This window comes from Hyalella azteca, unplaced genomic scaffold (genome assembly GCF_000764305.2).
Source record: "Hyalella azteca isolate HAZT.00-mixed unplaced genomic scaffold, Hazt_2.0.2 contig1112, whole genome shotgun sequence".
Taxonomy (NCBI): Eukaryota; Metazoa; Arthropoda; class Malacostraca; order Amphipoda; family Hyalellidae; genus Hyalella; species Hyalella azteca.
The window spans coordinates 23932-43810 of record NW_025931444.1 but is presented as its reverse complement, the minus strand read 5'-3'; the positions used below and the strand labels follow the sequence as shown (position 1 = coordinate 43810).

At 38.1% G+C, this 19879-nt stretch overlaps 1 protein-coding gene across 1 annotated transcript; it reads left to right on the top strand.

The window, feature by feature from the left end:
- The first annotated feature begins 15810 nt into the window (after positions 1–15810).
- LOC108679511 (calphotin) lies at positions 15811–19875 on the top strand. Its single transcript, XM_018168139.2, has 2 exons — positions 15811–15866; positions 17507–19875. The coding sequence occupies exons 1-2, from the start codon at positions 15855–15857 to the stop codon at positions 19631–19633; spliced, it is 2139 nt and encodes a 712-aa protein (XP_018023628.1). The 5' UTR covers positions 15811–15854; the 3' UTR covers positions 19634–19875.
- Positions 19876–19879: the final 4 nt, after the last annotated feature.

Genomic DNA, 19879 nt, shown 5'->3' with positions numbered 1-19879 from the left:
TGGAGTAATGCAATTTAATAAACGAGTGAATCATACGTTAGCTGGTGGACTAAAGCTTGTTCGGGAAACGAAATTTCATCATCTACGTAGGTGCCAGAAAATGCTAACCGCTTCCATTCAAGTTGCATGTGTTTGTGTACACTAAATACCAATCCCCTCCAAAAACAAACATACTTATACACAAGCAAACCATCAGCTTTATGGCTGACCTAAAACCTGGAAAATACAGAAAAAAGGCATAAAAATGCATAGCGAATGAATGGAAATTGTAAATTGTACGTACCTATTTATCGTACCATTACGAAAGCTCTCAATAATTGTGATCAGATCTCAAAGGAGCATAAAAGAGCGACACGTATCCACGCTACGCAGGTTAGACTCCGGCACATATAATCATTAATTTAAACACTTAGAAAAATAATTCGAGCTAATAAATTAACCTGTAAATGCACCAGGAACACCAGACTGTACTGCCGAAGAGCTTGTATGTGACCCGAACTCATATCTCGCACTGTCCTTGCTGTTGAATGTCTTAATTTATTGTATAAAACCTTCAAACTCGTTGATCATAAATCTCTGAGGTATATGTAATCGAATTATCCTGAATTCGCCTACTCATTTCGGACGTCATCAATTTCACTATTAAATGATTATAAAAAAATTCAGTCGGTAATTCAACAATTCTCAAGCACCAATAACATTCGTGCTATTTTCTGAATGATAAAAATTTAGTAAATGGCAAAAACACTTTTATGTTTGAATCGTGCCATCAAATATTGTGAATTTTGTTTAGAATGCCCAGGGGGTAACCATTAACCAATCACGCCCTAGCGTCGTATTCTGGACAACGTCGTGGGGCGAAAATCTGCTAAGGAGTAATTGCTGCCAAGTTCTTCTATAGAAATCGATTCGTATAATGTAATCAATATTTCACAGTGTAACTTTAGAAACTTTAAAACCGAATTATCGTTTACTCACAATATTATTTTGATNAAGTAGACATCCATGTAGGGAAGGTGAAACATAAAAATAACTGTGTAAAAATAACTGTAAGCAAACTGAAACATGAAAAAATACCTGTAAGTGGCAACTGGTAACAACTTAACAAGAAACAACTAACATGTTGACACTAGTAACAGGCTGAGGTTGACAACATTACACCGAAATATTTCGTACAGTTTTATTCTGTAATTTATATTATGTATGTATCATGCTGGTTTTTATATAATATTTAATAAAATTATAATAAAATAATAGTAAAGATTTTACTTAATTACTGTTAAGTAAAATCTAAAGGCTTTATCTATAAATGTAGCGGTAGCGCTGTAGCGGCAAAACCTCGTATCGCTACTTAAATATGTAGCATGCGCTACCGCTACCGCTACATTGCCTTACATGTAGCGCCGCTACCGCTACATGTAGCGCGCTACTGCCCACCTCTGCCGGCAGGGTGGCAGTTTTTTTACGTAGAATAGATTGTAGAAACTGAATAGAAAATTCAAAATTGTCCCCGTTAGTAATGTTGAATTTAATCAGCATTATTTTCATAATAGAGGCATATAAGTTGAAAGAATTTTAATGCCTTAACAAAAATGAAACAAAGTGACCAACAACGCTGTCATGCATCGGTGCGCCGGTGGTGGCATTTACAAGTGTGCAGTGATTTCGGTCATGCCATTCGCGGGAAAATGTGTAGAAATTTTTGGAATGGAGCATTTTTTTAAATCTCAAAATCCAATATATCAATAGCAAAACATCCGTACATTCATGCTGCATTACAGGACAAAAATTTCGATATATATGTAGGTTTAGGCGAGCCACTATAGCGCTTATACACGAGGCCATATCACCATAATCAGCGGTGGTAATAAAGTATTTGGGAGCTGACCGCCACTATACTGGTCCACAACAGCAGAGCCTTGTGTAATAATCTGATGAAAATAATCCAGCTTTTCAAACCAATTCATTATGAAATGTGGTAATTTAGAATGTTATTTATGAGTATCAATTTTATTTATTAAAATAAACCTCGAATATTTGAATCTCACATCGATAGATATTGAATAGATCTAGAGAGGGTAAATAGATATTGGATTTCATACTTTTTTCACCAATGCAAAGTTTCCCTGGCGGGACCTCGCGGTTCCGACCCGCCGAGCCTCGTTATGGCGACACACAGAGACGGTCCTTGAACTTCTCGGGTTTGATCGACGTTGTCGCAGTTTCCGTCTTATAAGCCATGCTTTTGTGCATCATGTATAAATAGAATTTATTTATACGCGTGCGATTAACGACCAGAGAATTCGTTGATTTAAATTATCAAAGAGTCGGACAATTCTTCAGATGACATTGGTAGATCGAAAGGCATATATCGGGAAGTAGTTTTAGTTTATTAACGACGTTTCGAATGTAACGAACATTCATTTTCAAGTTACAAAGTAAAAAATATAACTCAGTACTCACTGCAGTGAGTGACAGAGAGCGCATTTTCTCGTCGACGAAAACTTGAGGTCACGGACGAACGGACAGACGGACATGGCGAGCACAATAGTGCATTTTTTCCATAAATGAGAAAATGCGCTAAAAAGCATACAAATACATATAGAATGAATGAAAATTGTAAATTGTACCTATTTATCGTACCATTACGAAAGCTCTCAATAATTGTGATCATATCTCAAAGGAACATAAAAGAGCGACACGTATCCATGCTACGCAGGTGAGACTCCGGCACATATAATCATTAATTTAAACACTTAGAAAAATAATTCGAGCTAATAAATTAACCTGTAACTTTGATATTATGCACCAGGAACACCAGACTGTAACTTTGATATTATGCACCAGGAACACCAGACTGTAACTTTGATATTATGCACCAGGAACACCAGACTGTGTACTGCTGAAGAGCTTGTAGAGACTCGAACTTATTTCTCGCACTGTCCTTATTTTTGAATGTCTTAATTAATTTTATAAAAACTTCAAACTCGTTGATCATAAATCTCTGAGGTATATGTAACCGAATTATCCTGAATTCGCTTACTCATTTCGGACGTCATCAATTTCACTATTAAATGATTATAAAAATATTCAGTCGGTAATTCAACAATTCTCAAGCACGAATAACATTCGCGCTATTTTCTGAATGATAAAAAATTTAGTAAATGGCAAAAACACTTGTATGTTTGAATCGTGCCATCAAATATTGTGAATTTTGTTTAGAATGCCCAGGGGGTAACCATTAACCAATCACGCCCTAGCGTCGTATTCTGGACAACGTCGTGGGGGCGAAAATCTGCTAAGGAGTAATTGCTGCCAAGTTCTTCTATAGAATTCATTCGTATAATGTAATCAATATTTCACAGTGTAGCTTTAAAAACTTTAATAAAACTGAATTATCGTTTGCTCACAATATTGTTTTGATATTGTTGTATGCTATTTGTCATGCCAATGCTATACTACGTCATGTCATTGTTCAAACGACCATCACTGATACAGGTGTTGACCGGCGTCATCATTCTTCAACCCTCTATAAATTCGGTGAGCTTCCCAGTCTTTACTCCAATCTACACAAAACATATTCAAACAATTAATTAGGGAAGAGGGACGGCCGCGGCGAAATCCAACCAAAATCTCAACCACCATTAGAAAACCCCTCTTCCTCAAGCTCTACCCGGCACGCAGAGCTAAGCAGCGCTACTTTGAAATGTAGCGGTAGCTACCGCTACCGCTACAGTAAAATGTAGCACCGCTACATTAGCCGCTACAATGGCCAAAATTATTAGAAATCTTTAAATATTCATTGTTCTGCTATTGGGATTCACTCATAAACATTTAATGATAATAAAACATTTTCAGAACATATCAATGCAACTTTATCGCAATTAACCTAACCGAACTAGTACGGGTTAGACACAGTAAATAAAAGTTACATTTATTTTTATGTTTTACTTTCCCTACATGGATGACTACTTTAATCTACCAATCTAAAAAATTATCCACATATACTATAAAAATATAACTCAGTACTCACTGCAGTGAGTGGCAGAGAGCGCATTTTCTCGTCGACGAGAACATGAAGTCACGGACGGACAGACAGACGGACAGACGGACATGGCGAGCAAAACAGTGCATTTTTTCATAAACGAGAAAATGCGCTAAAAATCGGTCTTTTATTTGTATATATATGTGGATTATTTTTGAGATTGGTAGGTTAAAATAGACATCCATGTAGGGAAGGTGAAGCATAAAAATAACTGTGTAAAAATAACTGTAAGCAAACTGAAACATGAAAAATACCTGTAAGTGGTAACTGGTAACAACTTAACAAGTAACAACTAACATGTTGACACTAGTAACAGGCTGAGGTTGACAACATTACACCGAAATATTTCGTACAGTTTTATTTTTCGATCTACCAATGTCATCTGAAGAATTGTCCGACTCTTTGATAATTTAAATCAACGAATTCTCTGGTCGTTAATCGCACGCGTATAAATAAACTAATTCTGCCATCCAAAACTAAATAGAATTTACAGCCCCTTTCTCGATATCATGCAGGCAAAGAAGCTGCGGTAGAAATATTCTTCGCAAAACTCCCGCCTGTGTCAGTGTTGCAGTTAAGATGGATGTCACACTACAAGCGGAAGTTAATTTTATCTTCGTTATTCCCGCAAATGGTTAAAAAAACTTTAAAATCAGAACAGTTTGCTTCGTTGATGGTGCTCGTGTTCGGCTAGAATTTGGAAAAAAATGGGGGAACATTTCGAAGAACACTTTTTCACCTTGAAGAATGGAACACACATTTAACACAGAATTTCTAGTTATGTAAAGAATACTACATTGTAAAGTATAAACATTTTATACGTTATGAACCCACACAACTCTAAAGGATTTTCCTAAGATTCTATATGAAAAAATTTTCATTATTTTATTTGCTCTAATATTCCACCAACTGAAAGGATTCATTCTCATTCTGCGCTTTGCAGGCGACCTGATTGCCGCTGATCAAACAGAACCTGTGCCCAATAAAAATCATCACATTGATATGTTTATTATGGAACAAAATGTCCACAGCTATCGCCGACCCCAGTAAAATATGTCAGCCAGAACAAATGGATTTTTTAAGCCCGTAACAAAGACGCTATTTTATGACCTTTCCTTTTCTGTTAGCCAAGATCGCTGAGCCAACGAAATGCAGCTCCTAATGGGAGTCTTTTATCTTCCGTCACAGAGCGAACCTCGAGCTGCTCTGCTGCCAGATTTGCAAAGAGAGGACCAAAAGGTCAGCCTCGGGTCTGTACAAAGAGGTGCTGGAACGGTCAGGTCTCATACGGGTTATACATGTGGGGTGCCCGGACAGGTGCACTTACATGCCGCGGGTCCGTACAAAGAGGTGCTGGAGCGGTCAGCTCTCATACGGGTTATACATGTGGGGTGCCCGGACAGGTGCACTTACATGCCACGGGTCTAAACATACGGATGTTAGAGTGGTCAGGTCTCATACAGGTTATACATGTGGGGTGCCCGGACAGGTGCACCTACATACCGCGGGTCTGTACAAAGAGGTGCTGGTGAGGTCAGGTCTCACACAGGTTATACATGTGTGGTGCACTGGTGCCCGGACAGATGCACCTACATGCCACGGGTCTAAATAGACGGTGCTGGTGCGGTCAAGTCTCATACAGGTTATACATGTGTGGAGCTTTCGCTGGCGTACGAGCACTGCGGACCGGTACGTGTAAGACGCAACATTGGCTTAATTTTGCTGATGTGTAGAAAACGGAACGGAAATTACGTCATCTATGAGGATCTTGATGCAATGCAATTTGCTGTGCGGAGCTCAAAGGGGTCGTTTAGATTCAATTATTGCCATCTTCTTTCAGCGACTTGGCCTTTCTGGTAAATTAAGGAACATTGGCGGGAATAAGTGATGTCAACCTCTATGATCTATGAGGGTATGACTGAGAACTCGAAGTTTGTTCATAGCACGAAAAAATCAAATTCATTCTTGTCACACGTGAATTGAATGCTAAAGTTGATAAAAAAATGATTTTGTTTGCTGTAGTAAAACTGTAGGAAAATTTTTCATATAGTTTTTTTGGAGAAAGTAGAAATTCAAAAAGTGAAAATTTTTTCTGCTAAGTCCACTTTCCCCAGAAACTCTAAAAGGAAGATGCTACGTTTTTTTCGGAAACTCTTTTAATGGAAGCCTCATCGACCATCGTCGGTGATATGTAAGTCCCCTTCCCCCAGAAGGGGACTTATAGGGGACTTCCCGCAGAAGGGGACTTCCAGAAGGGGACTTCCAAAGTCCAGACAAGAGGTCCAGACAAGACAAAGTCCAGACAGAAGTCCAGACAAGAAGGGGACTTCCCCTTCCAGGGGACTTCCCCCAGAAGGGGACTTTCTCTGATAAGTCCCCTTCCTCCAGGAACTCTAAAAGGAAGATGCCACGTTTTTTTTCGGAAACTCTTTTAATGGAAGTCTCATCGACCATCGTCGATGCATGAGTCGGGTCCTTCATTTATTTTGGACGCTTGGAATATCTTATTTTAGGTGCTCGTGTGGGGCAGACGGTGGGGTATTGCACCTGCGCTTGACATTCAGAAACGAGACGCAGGGTCAAGGTCTATACGCTCACCATAACGATTGCATGGGCTTTGTTTAACTGGCATGGATATTCATAAATAATATATCCATCGATCCGACAAAAAATGTATGGGTATCAACGTTTTTTCACTTCACGGTGAAACCTCATGATCAGCCAGAAGTGTGATGATCCACACGTCATACAATTACGGAGTTTACGTTTGCATTCCCGTATATACAGTCTTTGGTAAAACAGAGTATGGGGAAATGTTCATTTTGCTTGCATCAATCTAAGCCTGAACTGCTGCGAGATTAAGGTAAGGCCTTTTTTCTCTTTTGCTTTCGGATGATTTAATTCATTTCGATACTTCCTAGATTTAAAGACTGCGTGTCAAACGCGCGACATCCCAGTTGAATCTCACACCCCTGTGACATTTCATTGAATTATTACCACGGTTGTATTGGTTGATACTGTATTATTCGATAGAAGAATTAAATTCATTTTAGAATGCAATGTTTACACTTGTCGGGACGTTTACCATAACACGACCATGTTAATCGTTTTTTACAAATTGCCGGCTCATTTGGACAGTATTTAGTGTTTCTTGAGTACCTTGGTTTATTCACATAAAATGAACCATGCAGCTTGCTAATAACAGTGCCTGGATTCTATACGATAAAGAAATTATCTACACGGATACTCTTCAGAAACTATAGCGCTTCCTGTTTACGCAGCGGCATCAATCTCAGGCCACGCTCTCAAGGAAACAACTTCCCTGATATAATCTCGAAGGTGTTGGTCGTGGCCTTCGAGGTCTACACCGAGAGGCGATCGAACAATGAAAAAAATCTTGTATATATAATTGATTTAACTTTGATTGATCTGCTTAACACGCATAGTACACTATAAATGCAAGGATTGCACTCAATCAATATGGATATTGAGCTCATTCAATACATTTTCATTGTGCAATCAATGCAAGCATAGCAATCAATCAGTACATATATAGCACTCAAGCGTTAATACAGTATATTTTTAGAAAATTCGGCTGTAATTGAGAATTTCAAATAACACTTTCTTTCTTGACGAGCTAGAACATATAATCCCCAACTCAAATTATTAGAAAGGCTATAACAGAATCTTGCTCAGTCACAAACTACTCACGCAAGTTTGAAGTAACTGAATCGACAAAATGAAGAGGCGAAAATTTACGAAAAAATAACGTTGAACTAGTCTTGCAAATGTATACACTATACGATGTATTTCATATGCGTTCAAAATATCAAATCTCAACTCAATATAAAGGAGTAAAAAGAGGCGATCGAGTGCTTCAAAGCTTGCTTCAGTCTCCCATCTTTATTCCTCTCTCATATGGAGCAATTGGGAATGTGAAGATATGCGAAAACCTCAACTAAGTTGGTTTCATGTTGTTACGGAGAGAAACATTTGAGTCTGTAACCTTCTGAGTAATTGTTCCATTAATATACCTCGCGCGCGGTCTAGATTTCAAAAGTGTCAATTTAAGATCAGTTTTTATCAATCGCATTAAAATTATTTAATGTGAATTGCTCAATGGATCCTCTAGAGAAAATTCTACTTGCGCAAACGGCAACTCAATCGTAGATTTAAGGTGTCCACACTCCTTCTTGTCATCGCTATCAGTTAACCTTTGTCATCAGCAAGTGCTTACATCATGTAGAGCCCCGTTAGATCCTCTCACTGAGGAAGATCAGTCATTTTTTAAACCCTGAAATATAGGTGGGGCTAAATCAAGTAAGCGTTCGTATGCAGAGATGCAGCCAGCAATTACATATTCACCTTCTCGACGATTCAAATTGGACAAGGATAATTAAAATGCATATTGTTATAATAAATTCATCCACCAACCTTCATAATGAACACATGCGTTCAAGATCAGTGGACGGTTCGTCGGTTCCTGTGATATAAAATGAACTTTGTACGCAAAGCTGAGGTTTTCCTTCAAGTTCTTCCTGCGTAAAGAAGACCTGCTGTTATGTTGAAATAATCACTTCAAGGAAATAGATCCGCAATAATGCCGGATATATCTTGGTGCTGCTTCATTGACTTCTTTTGCTCATTAAGATAGCAAATTCTACCATCAGACAAACTAAGCGTGACAGCACTGACGTGCATGGTTGAATTAATACATTATTTCAACCATGACTGACATGTACCTTTGACAGCTAACACATGACGACCAAAATTCACGATAAAATGTCTACCGTCCACTCATGACGCGTACTAAGATTCGGACGCTCGACGTTGCTGATAAAGCCGCCTGCAAAAACTAAAGCTTGGCACAATTGTAAGCCTTCGACGTTTTTGATCATTCAAATTTGACTCGCTTCCGTTTCCTAGTGTCTGTTTAGAGGTCGATGAACATTTTATGTGATGTCAATAAAGACATTAAAACGAAGTTAGTCTAGTCTGAAATCTGCATCCATGACAGAAATATGGAAAAAATGTTTTAATTAAACTTTTAGTGGGTTTGCCAGAATGAATGTTAACCTTACAATGTTGAGTTCTATGGTGAATCGACTAATAAAACAAGTATCTTATTTCCTGACAAACTTGTATCTTGCATCAAAAATGTATGTATTAGATGAAAATTATCTAGAATTCACGCATGTATGGTATATATTTATTTACAATATATCTGTCGATTGGTATTGTATAAATATTGATTACTCGTTAATCCAGTTCATTTGAAAGCCAAAATTTTCATATATCTAATTCACTGATAAAGAACCAGAAAGTAATACTTGAAAATATTAACACAATACCATTTTATTCATGATCTTTTTTATGAGCTCAATATAACCAGCGCTCATGCAGAGTTCGCGCGCTGCTAACCCATGGCATTTGTGTAGCAGGCGTGATGACATTAAAACTACAATCAAGGCGTTTTTTAGGATGTGTCGCTCTGACTCAGTTATTGATGAAGACAAAAATAAACACGGCTCGTATTGTTGCCCTACGTCGCTACACTCAGAAAATTAGTGATACTTGTTCAAATACCGATGCACTTTTTGCGCGTGCATGGGTTTTTCTGACCCAGTTCAGCACGGCTATAAAGTGCGTATACGTGCAACGTACAGAATGTCTGTCACTATTTGTACATGTTAATACTTTAATTTTCTGACAGATTATGATTCAGGACAGGATTAATATTCACCAAACGCTTAAGACGAGCTTAAAGCATTCGATCGTAGTCGCCTTCAAAAAGCGACAGTTATTGTTTTATGGGTCGAAAATAGTAAAAAAAAAAGAGTTCCTCTAGTGCCTCTTATTAGCTGCTATTCAATGCCGGAGATACATACGAGTATGAACATATTAAGAAATGTATAGAGCTAATCTGAATTTATGAAGCGGTTTCTTTCAAAAGATTATTAAATTGATGGCATCGGAGTGGTTATGTGTTTGAACGAAGATTGTCAGGTCTCGGTCTATGATATTTGGAATTAAGAGCTTCCGGTTAAAGTGCTTAATCTGAACAACACTAGTCATGAAGTGGACTCAAATCATAGATAGATTGTCATGCATGCACACATGTATGACTATCATAGTGAATCTGAAGCTTTTTATTAGCACACACGTGTATGACACACGTGTATGACTACGACTTTGAACGCATTCAAGAACTGACGATACAAGGTAATGAAGTCGTATCTTGAAATGCCTAGCACCTCACGGACCGAATAAAAGTCCAGTAGATATTTATATTTAACCAACGTAAGTTTTGAAAAGATCTGGTCACATGGCCGGTTAATAGATCTTTTGTGAACAAGTCACGAAAAGTACATGAATCGGCAACAGGCCATGAGCCTATTTCTTCTGCGCCGAAACATGTATGCTATACTATGCTATACTATGCAATACTATACTATACTATACTATACTATACTATACTATACTATACTATACTATACTATACTATACTATACTATACTATACTATACTATACTATACCATACTATACTGTACTATGACTAATTATCCGCTTATGATATTTTAATGCTTGTGCATCAGCCATTCTGATATTTTATATTAAAATCCTCCGTGGGCGGTTGACCGCTCGCCCCACAAGGTGCGGATGAGATCGTGGAGACGATGTCAAAATTCGGTGGGCTTTAAGATTAAGAAAAAATTGAGCGGATTAGAACTGCATGATAAATAAATCTTCATTGTGATTGTTCCAGGAAATTTGTTGTCCAACCGAAAGATTTTATATTGTATGAAGAGACCGGCCTCAAGGCAATAATAGCCTGGCAATACATATATGCTACAACGTATAGCATGGTGATATGGCATTTAAAAATTGCGTTTTTGCAATTTTTTGAGCAACTCGCAAGGGTCACAAATTTCTTGCTTTCATTAAATTTTTTCCTTCCATTAAATTTCTTGCTTCTATTAAATTTCTTGCTTCCATTAAATTTCTCGCTTTCAATAAATCACTTTCATTAAATTTCTTACTTAAATTTCTTGCTTTTATAAAATGTATCATTTTCTACCATTGAGACACCAAAATATTGAGCGGGTTCGGCTATACTAACATCTCATCTCAACATAATCACTACGACGATAAAAAGGGTAAACTTTTCACGACTGAATTTTTGATCGTTAACAAATGACCTGCCGAAAATGTAGAGATGACAATAAAAACGAAGAGAAATCGAGGCTCGAAACGCATGGCTGACCTGCGACACGTCCAGAACACGTCGCGTTTATTGGGACACTTCCGCTCAATCATATAATTGATTCTCCACTGAAAAATATGCTGATGAAGGCTGGCGGTTTAAATGAATTAGAAATACATTTCTAAAAACTTGAACTTTGTGTTAGAAAATTGAGAGAAAATATACCCGTTATTAAATTACAGCATAAAATAAAATAAATATTTTACTGAAAATCATGAGCGGACTCAAAACTGAAAAGAACTGCTACGATGGACCAAGTTATTCGTAATAAATATACTTAGAATGTTCATCTTTTTGCAGCTGGGTGCTTTTTATATATAGAGGCCATACGAACACATATTCACTATTGTTTTTATGAGATCTTGACTGAAATTTTATTTTAATTGGAGGAATAGAGTATGGTAAAAATTTGAAAATTTGGAGTGATAGGGTGAGCTCGGAAACAAATTTTACTTTAGCGTTTCTTGGTCATAAAGAAAAATTAAATTCTGAATATAGTTATAACAAATTTCCTTCAAACTTCGAAACTAGAGTTTAATGAGAGAGTTGTTCTATGAGTTGGTTCGAAAAAACTTTAATTTAATTAACATTACGCCTACTTAAAAACAGAAATTTTTAACGGGATTCAGAAAGCTGGGATTTTTATAGTATCCTTAACAGTGAACGATGCCAGATTTACCAGATGGATATTAGTGGAAAAACAAATCGAACCAATGCCTAGTTTCCAATTTAAAACTAAATATGTTGAACAACGTTCATAGTTAAATTATTAGGTTTACAATTAAAAACCCAGCCACAATCAGGATTGCTGCTGCAGAACTTCGAGAGTGCGGAGTTAATGAACTTCGAACTGGTTAATGTGAAGAAATGTCATGAATTCTACAAGTCACAAGTTTACCAATGGAAAATCCTGGAACTACTCCATTGACAGGAAAAGAAAGAAAAGACTCAACGCGGAAAATAAATAGGAGAATAAATGAAAGAACTATATAGATCAATAAAGATTGGGTTTTATTTTATCAACCATAAAATTGGCGCTCATAAGTTTTAGTAAGATTATTCGTTTATACGGAGAGTTCAAAAGTTTATTGGTCCATGTTAGTGATCAGGCGTTGAGATTGTTGGCAGCCAGTTTTTACGACTTGGCTGCAAGCCAACCTACAAAAAGAAGATACCGTCGATTATTTATTATAGCTGTATTTGAAATTATATTGAAATGAAGGCACTAGAAGATATGAATTCATAATCTTTTAATTTCGATTTTTCAATCGAATTAATTAACAAAAAACTTATGTTACAATAATAATTCGTAATGACTGTCACTGAGGCAGGCACAATACCAGGAATTATTTTGGCACACCTGGACCACATTAAATATATTAACTTGATTTTTAGTTTCACTACTCAAGCGACGTCTTTAACATTAAAATTATCGTACTTGTACGGCTATCAGTGACAAAATCTCGCACATATAATCACAAGTATTGAATTTAACGGCCTCTGCGCAGGCTATCGACATTGAAACGCTTTTAAAAAATTCAACCGAGCGAAAAGGGATGAAATTGTACGAATTAAGCATTTTGAGTGAACCCAAGTCTTTTTGCTTTTATGTGTGTCATTCTGACGCAGTTTGGACCTGCGCAATTGGTTTTTTCCTTGTTCGTTGCTTAATTGGTTTCCTTTTTTGGCCATTTTTTCCCGTTCTTTTTTCGGGTTTTTTTTTCCCCGTTCCCGGTTGTTCGTGTCAATTAAAAAATCCTTCACTTCCTGAATTTTTTCATTAGACATCGACCACCGTACGGCTTCAGATTGTGTCCGTAACGGTAGCGCCTTGGATAACAATTGAAAACAAGCCTCAATGAAGCTGTTATTCGGTAACGAGTCAAGGCTGCTTCAACTGACTTCTGGTCATGAAGAATTAAATGCTTTTTATGAATAATTTATGTTGAAATCGTATAGATAAGCAGAGCGAATTCTATGTTATACTGAAAATATATCATGACTTAAACGAAATCATGATAAAAATTGGTCCAATAAAATTGGACTAATATGATGCGAAATAATTGCGCAATAAATATTAATTGCGAAGTGGACAGTGCATGATGAAAACAAATTACATTATTAAATTCAAATGTTTCTAAAAGTCACACTGTTTTTTTAAAGCATTATTCAGTTAAAGGCATGACAACGAAGAACCGCGGGCGACCAATTGTCAGAAAATGACGTCACTGCGGCAAGCCAGTCGCTGGTTTCTGCACCTGCCTCAGTAATGGCATACGGAGCCAGATGAGCCGGAGTGCATGAGCCGGAGTGCATGAGCCGGAGTGCATGAGCCGGAGTGCATGAGCCGGAGTGCATGAGCCGGAGTGAATGAGCTCTATATTTACAGCGAAGACCTTTTAATGGACATTTCCTTTATCATCAGACTTGACGTATATTCTTTCTCACGATATTTCCACTCATCAGGTGACTCAGCCGAGAAAATGCCAGTACACTCAAAGAATTGAGAGAGATTTTGTCCAAATGGCGATGCATTATTTGCCCTTGTGATGGCCACACCAACCCAATTTAGCTTGCAAAATTGCTGTTTCTAAAAGTCACACTGTTTTTTTAAAGCATTATTCAGAAAGGCATGACAACGAAGAACCGCGGGCGACCAATTGTCAGAAAATGACGTCACTGCGGCAAGCCAGTCGCTGGTTTCTGCACCTGCCTCAGTAATGGCATACGGAGCCAGATGAGCCGGAGTGCATGAGCCGGAGTGCATGAGCCGGAGTGCATGAGCCGGAGTGCATGAGCCGGAGTGCATGAGCCGGAGTGAATGAGCTCTATATTTACAGCGAAGACCTTTTAATGGACATTTCCTTTATCATCAGACTTGACGTATATTCTTTCTCACGATATTTCCACTCATCAGGTGACTCAGCCGAGAAAATGCCAGTACACTCAAAGAATTGAGAGAGATTTTGTCCAAATGGCGATGCATTATTTGCCCTTGTGATGGCCACACCAACCCAATTTAGCTTGCAAAATTGCCCACCACTGCTGCTTCCACTGTCTGTTCGTGTTGTGTGTCAGAAAGTGTGTCACTATCGGGACATTATTTCATTAGATTTTAGTGTATGGAATCGTGACAATTTATATATTTTAATTAAAGTGAATAAATTTTGATCGTATCAAACAAGATAAAATTCCGGTGCCGTTAACAAGATGCGGTTATCCAGGATCCTGTTAATGAGCGATCAAAAGAATGAGGAAAAGTGGAATAAATTTATTAGATAATTATTGATAATCATTTAATATTTCTATGATTAGATAATTATTGAACAAAGTCTGCAAAATGTAACTGAAAACAATCTTATTTTAGCAGAGAAGTGTTGCAGAAGATAATTCTAGAAGACGATTTATGAATTTCATGTAATGATGCCTCAATGTGTAATAATTCGACGGATGCATCAAATTTCATTTTAATTCCACTTTTTCATAATTCCATCTCTGCTTGGATGATCCCATCATTTAAGTTCATACTCATTATTCACAAAAAAAAATCGGAAGCAAGTCTTGAGACAAACCGAAGCATAACCAAGAGGAGATTCCAAGTAAATCAGACACTATAGACCAAATTCCTGAAGGTATTCGTAAGCTCGAGCAGAACGGGCTACTGAAGAAGTCTTGCTTCCAGCGAATATATACGAGGACAATTATTAGAGGCAAGGATTCAAGGTTGCCTGAAACTCACATTATTAGTCATCGTATTTTTTTCGGTAGCGGCAAACTATTCTCCACGAAAAACGGGCTTTTGCTTCTGAGAAGGCTGACTCTTCGATGAAGTTGACTCTTTCCTGGAAATTAGCTATTTGTCTACGGAAAGATGATATAGAAGTCCGAATTTTTCTAGATGATTATTCAATAGATAAAAAACTATTCAAGTATATACAAATATGTAAGTACATTTAATTCAAGGTAAATTTTTAACTTGTCGTCTAAATTCTGCATGTTGTCTGATATAAAGACGCGTCAATAATGAATATAGAATCTGAAAGCGTTTTAATTATAGCACTTCTCTTTGACTTCACTCTTTGTTGTTTATTTGTTTGTTTGCTTGTTTGTTTGTCTGCTTCAATTCTTCTAATCGATATTTAACATACTTCTACCTGTCACATCGATATGAAAATTTGCACACTTGCGTAAAGTCGGAGACAATGCAAGAATCAATTGACAGAATGAATAATTTTACATTTTTTAACATAAGAAAAATATGAAAATAATTTTTCCTAATATCTAAAAATAAAATAAGAAATTCCTTGTACATGTGTAACATCGGAGACACTGTCCTCTTTAAAAATAAATATTTAAACGCATGTTATTTAGACATTAGGAGCGTTGTAAGAGCGTAGTGAAGGCGTGCAGGTGCAGAGAGCGATGCCATCTCAGGACCTCGTGGTATAGGGCAAGCCCACCTTGACACCCGGGGGGCCACAGCTCGCCTATATAAAGGAGCGCCACGCGGTACCCTTACTCATTGCTGGTCCAACTCAGCAAGGATGCAGTTCATGGTGCGTGCTACTCCAGGTCATTCATAACTATGATCACAGTAATTTAAATGAAATTGTATTTTTTGCGTAACATTTTGTTAAGTGCGAATCATGCCAAGGTAACGTTAAATAGTGATAGCTTCTACTTCAGGAATAATCAACAGATCGGTCATAATTAACACGACATCGATAATTCTGATACAAAAAAATATTTGTGAGTTGAGAATTAAAGCTGATGCCATTTTAGTATATGTTTCTGCATAAAATATGAAAGGCTTTTATGAACAGTTACAAGACTTTTTTCTATGAAACTCTGTTAAAAACTTAGTTCGTCTTTTTTTGCGTATTTTCAATAAGTTAAAAAATGATTTAAATACAATGGAAAATTGAAGAAGCAGGTCAGGCTGACGGGTTTCATTCATGAGTATCAAGTTTCTGTGATAGCCGAAACGTTTGCATGTATAATTTGTATTAAGTACAAAAGTCACATTAAAAACAGCCTTTTTTGCAGTAAGCCTTGTCATTAAATAATTAGGCTATGATAATTAATCAATCCTCAGAGTTTGAATTAGTATTATTATATAACAATATTAGCCATAGTTGATAATCATTGGTGCAGTGATGATGGTACAATGGCAGCAAACTGCACATGTAAATTTCTTACATCTTCCGGTGAAGCGGCAAATCGAAGTAACAAAGTCAGCAATAAAGTATTCAATTGTATAAATCAATTCATCTAGAATACCAAAACACAAGAAAACACTGATATTTAAATAAACTAGAACTTAAACTTCATGACCTGATTTCGTCTAAATTTTTCACATCGATGCACATTAGTTTTCAACAAATGCTTCAGGAAGAGAGGAAATTTATCCTGTTACGAGTTCACGTATTTATTTGTTGACGTTGATGGCTCAATACCCCAATCAAATTTTTAATAAATAAAAATTTTTAAGTTATCCCAGGGAACCATGAAATTTTTCTCATTTATAGCATTCATTTTAAATGAATTGAAAAAGAACATTTTGTAGTAGGTAAACTTTTATCAACAAAAGAAAAATATTTCACGTCTGAGAAGCAATTCTCTAATTAAATGAACATCATAGAAAAGAGAATTTTGTTTAAAATTTTTCAGAAACTGTCTGACAATAACGGAGCGAAAGATATTAGATAGAAAATACTCAAAAACTTTCATTGCGCGCTTGGGAAAAAAATTGCTGTAATTCCGAAACAAGCATTTTAATGTTAGTTTTGATATGAATTAATTAGCAGAATATATCAGAATCCTAGTTTTAGGTTACAAGCCTGGGAAATTTGATCGCAACTTTTGAAAAGAATAAAAAACTAAAGTTCTGCGCTGTGAAATAGCGGTGCAGGTAATAGTTATCGTGAGTTCCGTCTTAAGCTTTACTTTCTCAGCCCGAACACAAACCGGCTATGGTATTGATATTTCGTTAATTTTTGATCGTATTTTTGTCGATTATTCGAAACACAATCCCTTACCCTCATCTCATATGCAAAATGCTTAAAACATCATTTTGAAGGAATATACAACGGTTTGCAATGAGTAATGATTACATAAATTTAAATTTCAAGAAAAATAAATAAATTCGGAAGCAATCGCATTAAAATAATTTCAAATTTGTCTTTCCGCTTTCCAGCTGTCAGTCGTGCTCGTTGCCGGAGCTTTGTCGGCACCCACGCCGCAATTATCCGTCATCGGCAGCTCCGGGTCTAGCATCACCCGCTTGGTCCCGTTATTCCTCAAGGACCCCCTAGCCGCTCCCAACACATTGGTTCCCGTGGTGGTGCCTGCCCCAGCCTCCTCCCCTCGGCAGCAGCATGAAGAACCTGCACCAGCAGTTTTAATACAAGACACAATTAAAGTCGAAGAGAAAGCAATCGTTCCGGTGACAGAAGAACAAAAACTCACGGGAGACGTAGCCGAAATCATTCAATTTGTAGAATCCGAGAAGAAGGTCGAAGAAGCAATAAAATCAGAAGTTGTCGAAGCTGCGGAGGCCGCGGAAGCTTTGGACGCTTTTATTGCAGAAGTTAAGGTTGAAGCACCAGAGGATGTGGCGCAAGCTTCCTTAGTTGCAGCAGAAAAAGCTCAAGTTGCTCTCGCAGAAGCCATCAAGAGTGATATTAAAGCTGCTGTTGCTGTTGAACAAACTGTTGCTGAGGAAGTGGCAGATGTTGCAGCAGAATTAGAAAACGCAGCGATTACCGAGGAAAGATTGGCGAAGAAAATTGATTTAGACGACAGTCAGCTTCACACTCCACTGCCTGATGCCATGTCCACGGTGGTGGCCATGGTCCTCCAGGCTGCCGATCAAGCAAGTGATGCTGAAGTTACCGAAAGTCAGCCGAACACTGAAAAGACTTCTGCGCTCGAAGAGGTTCCGGAGACGTCCGTGGTATCGTCAACGTTGAACGCCGAAACCCACGCAGAAACTGGTAATGTTGAGCTTGACATTTTCCGAGATGAAATTACTGACGATTCTAATGCTGGAAAAAACACGATAGTTGTAGCACCAGAAAGCTCCGATTCTTTGTCAGGAACTTTGCTTGAACAGCCAGCGGTGGTGGATTTTGTTGACGTCCAACAATCGAATCAGCAAGAGGCCGATAATGCAAGAACAAACGAAAAGACAGAAGCAATTGTACATGTTGATGAAGTTTTAGTGCAAGCAGACGATTTACCAGCAGTGACTGTCGTTGAAAAGGACTTTTCGCAAACAAAAATTAACTCAAAACCCACGAAGAGCACGCCTGAATTACGCGGTAAGTCTCTCTCCGTAGCTACCAAAGTCGAAGAAGAGACAACCCAAGTGGCTAAAGGAGACGCTGCCGGGGTAGAGGCAAGTTCGTCAGATGCAGCAACCAAGGCTGCTGTCCAAGCCGCCCTCTCAGGACCAGTTCCTCCGAACGCAGCAATTGTTATTTTTCCAGCTTCGCCTGCAGTTGAGGAAACTCAAACTGAAGCCGATTTGCCTATTCAGGCGGCAGCAACTGTCAAAGTAGTCACTGAAGAAACTGATACCGAAGCTCCAGCTGTCCAGTCCATCAGTGCGTCGGTCACCGATTCGGCAAATACGGCAGTTGTAGATTCAGTTAGTGAGGCTGTAGTTGAATCCACTAGTGAGGCTGTAGTTGAATTCGATAGTGAGGCTGTAGTTAAATCCGCTAGTGAGACAGTTGTCGATTCCGCAAGCTCTCACTCTGATGTTTCGTCCGATTCTGCCGTTGACTCTCCCGTGAGTGCGCCCGTTGCTGAACTTGTCACAACTGTAGAAGCTGTTATCAATGAAGCCACAGCTACAACTCAACCTGAACTTGGATCGACTGCTTCCCAGGCTGCCACGCAGACGCTTGAATCTAACGACATTACTATAAAACGTCAGCCTCCATCAGCCCAAGGTAATTTGCTTGTAGATCCAGCAACCAAATCCACATTTTTCAGCACGTCGTCTTTCGGTTCCCCGATCTCAGCTGCAAACTTGATCTTGGGACAACCGGTTAGAGTTCCAGGCGCCTTCTCTTTCAATGGCCGAGCTACAGCACAGCAAACACCAGAGGCTTTTCAACCCAGAGACTTCGTCGACCCTCGCTTCAGGCAGTTCATTTTTGATAACGATTCTCCCGACGTCGTAGCAGCCAAAATAAACTTTTTCCGTATAAGAGCGGCAACTTTGGGAGCCCCAATCGCCATCAGTTTGGGCCCGGCACCGGGGGCTGCCACTGCTGCACAAGCCTCAACAACAGCAGCTTCCCCCAGTTCTTAAATGCCATCAAACATTAACAATGAATCGATATTGAAATAAGAGCTGAAAAAATCATGTGTTGGAATATTCAGTAAGAGAACGGTCAGTAGTACGCAGGACAAGTTTGGCATCACCTCTCGTTTTTTATGTTTAAAATGTAGGCTTTATTGTCGCTAAGAAATCTCTATTTTTCATTACTTTTCGTAGTAAATTATTTATTCAAGACGTTTAAGAACGAGTAAATATTTAGTATCCAATGAAGATATT